Below are 2,993 nucleotides of genomic sequence, written 5' to 3' on the forward strand. Positions count from 1 at the left end.
AATTATGATTGTTATTTTAAGGCAAAATTAAACTGCATTTTTTGGCTGTTTATGATTCACAATTTAAGTAAAACAAAATACTCAGAAATACAATTTAAAGCATGTATGTTCTCCATTGTTAGGAAAATGCCTTAATAATGTGTTAAAAAGACCAGTATTTTCATCTGAGTGGGTCTCTACAGCCTTTACTTCTGTCTGCAGTCAGACTTATGTTGAACCATAAAGTCGTTTCTCCTCTGCAGAGGAGTCTGGATGGGAGTCATTTTATTTCTGGCTCCTTAAGAAGACATAATGTATTTTACTGATTTTTATGGAGGTCATCCTCATGTAGTTTATATTAGAGGAAGGGCACAGACAGTATCGTCATCCCAAAGGGCTAACAAACCCAGTCATTGTAGTGATATACAGTAATACAGAACATCCCCTCTAAGCTGCAATGCATGATGCTTACAAATTTAAATTCAAATGTTTTGCATAGCTTTTGATTTGATCATAATTGGTTGTGAAATCTTAAAAAAATAGAAACTATTTCTTTAAGTAATCCAGTTTGATCTTATAAATGTTACTATCTTGCTCTGAGCGTTCTGTGTATTTGCTTCCTCTAGATTGGTCACACCTGGTTTTATAGTTAAATAATCACACCTGCTTCTCCTTTTGATGAACCTGATCATAAATATAATAAACAGCCCTATGGTTTTGGTTCTGTTTTTCTTCCACAAATCTGGTTTCAGACCAGTCACATCTGTGGTCTTTGTGGGTTTGTCTACTACAATTTGTTGCTTTGATTTCAAGCACTGAAACAACCTGCAGTTTGATTGTGTTCTCAGTTCTCAGTTCTCCAATAAAGTTTGGAAAAAGTTCAAAAGATGCAAAGATTGAACAGTAAATTAAATGAGTCAGGAAAATCTTGGGTCAGTTCATAAAATGCTCAGAAAACATGGAACATGTCCAGCACCAGAAACACTGATTTTGTTCTGGAATATTCAAATAAACTAAAAAGATAAAATGAGAAAGTTGAAAAATAATTAATTTATCAAAAACAAATATTGCTAAAATACAAAATGCAAAACACCTAATATTTGTTTTAAGTCAACTGTAAAATGTACTTTAGCCTTTTACCGCTATGCTGATGATACTGTTACATTTCCTCCTGTTGATCATCGTTAATGGATCTTTATGTCTTTTTAAAAGTTAAAATTCAAAAATCAAATCATGTCTTCCAGCTCTAAAACATTTTTTTAATTGTTGCTCCAGTGGGTAAACAAAGATACACTTTGAGACTTTACAATAAATACAGAATCAGAAAAATCTGATTGCAGTTTTGTGGCTTATTTCCAGAACCTTTTCTGAAACTGCCTTCTTTTTTTCTGGAGAAATATTGTCAGATTTCCTCTCCAGATTCAATCGCGTTGCCAACATAGAATTTAGCTGAGGTGGGATTATATAAATTCACTTTTTCTCTCTTATTTTCAAGCAAATACTTAAAATCTTTTTGACAAACCTCATTTTTAATTGATTCAATGTGTCATGTATGTATAAATTCAAATATGTATATTCATGATTAAGAGTAATTATGATGGGATCATTTACATTTGGATAAATATATGGAGATGCATCTTCTCTTACTACAATATATATATTTTTTACTTTCCCAATCAAGACACAATTAATATCTAAATTTATCAATAGGGGCTGTTTAATTTGATAACCTGTTTTATAAGAATAGTGTTTAGTTTTATTTAATATATGTATATATATTTTTAATTCTTAGAACTGCATAAAAATAGTGGTCCCCCTTTTCCCCATATTAACTTGTATCATAAAAAAATCTATTTCGTGTAATTTGGTCGAGTGGTCGCTAGAGGGCGAAACCTTGAAAACGCAGCCCCGTGAACACCGAAATTCCTGGTGAGAAGAAAAGACGTTTTTAGTTTTTATTTATTTCCTTTTATTTTTATACCGTTTGTTAAATATCTTGATAATATGATTATGTAGGTTGACTTTAAAATAGCACGTTATGTCGCAGATCAGCGTTGGTAAAAAGAAAACGACTGTTTTGTTGAACTACAAACGTAAACTTCCTAATACGCATGCGCAGCCTGCACAGAATATCGAGCCGCCCTTCCTCCTCGCTGGTTTAGCCCGCAGGCCCGGGCGGACGTCAACCTACAACGGTCCCGACTTCATCTACGTCCCCAGTTTAGCACTTTCCTTTGTAAATATGGATGCTATGCAACATTTTGAGCACGGTGAGTCAAGGCGAACAAGACAAACGCCTGCTTTAAATCAGTTATACGGTTTCCTTTGGCAGTGTGTGCGTCCGATTTTGAATATGGCGTACCCCGCTCAGAGATGGCGGCGGCATTGTGCTTCGATAGTCCGATGTGGGGTAAAAATGAATGCCTGAGGATCAGAGGATGCGTCAAACTAATAAATGAGGGAAATTAAGCATTAAATTTTGCATAAATGCGATATTTGAAGATTCTTCAATTGTTACGTTGTTATTTTCGTCCATTTCAACAACCGAATCCTGATGCGTTTAACGACTATGGGTAAAACTGTCTAGTTAGATTTAAACAGAACCAGATTTTATTGTAAATGAAGTCTAAAGCTTCGATAAGGTAAATGTTCAACTTTACTAAGAGGTAGCTTTGTTGGTTATGTTATAGCTTAAGTGTTTCAGTGTTAAACGGATTGTTGTGCACACTAACTTTTCCTTTACGACACTTTCGTAAACCATGAACGTCTCACGGGTCACATTCGCACAAATTGGGAAGACAAGGCAAACCAGTGGTTTTGGTTTTTGTCCATTTTTTTTTTGACTAAAATAAAATTTTGCCTTTTTATAATTCAAAGAGATCATTTGAATTAAAAGTTTTCTGGTTGTTTGTCTATCAAATATCTGCTGCTCGACTTTAAAAATAAAACTTCTAAAAAATAAAAAAATATTCCACATTGCTCTTTTATTTATTATTTTTTTACTGCATTAGCCA

General features: G+C 33.7%; 1 protein-coding gene across 1 annotated transcript in view; it reads left to right on the forward strand.

Moving 5' to 3' along the window:
* The first annotated feature begins 1,955 nt into the window (after positions 1-1,955).
* LOC112153220 (zinc finger protein 11) overlaps positions 1,956-2,993 on the forward strand; it is a 7,827-nt gene continuing 6,789 nt past the window's right edge. Inside the window, exon 1 of the mRNA XM_024283247.2 lies at positions 1,956-2,249. Within this exon, the coding sequence (XP_024139015.2) occupies positions 2,018-2,249 (232 nt within the window). The 5' untranslated portion in view covers positions 1,956-2,017. The remainder of the gene's footprint in view (positions 2,250-2,993) is intronic.

The sequence above is a fragment of the Oryzias melastigma genome, linkage group LG23 (assembly GCF_002922805.2).
Source record: "Oryzias melastigma strain HK-1 linkage group LG23, ASM292280v2, whole genome shotgun sequence".
Classification (NCBI taxonomy): Eukaryota; Metazoa; Chordata; class Actinopteri; order Beloniformes; family Adrianichthyidae; genus Oryzias; species Oryzias melastigma.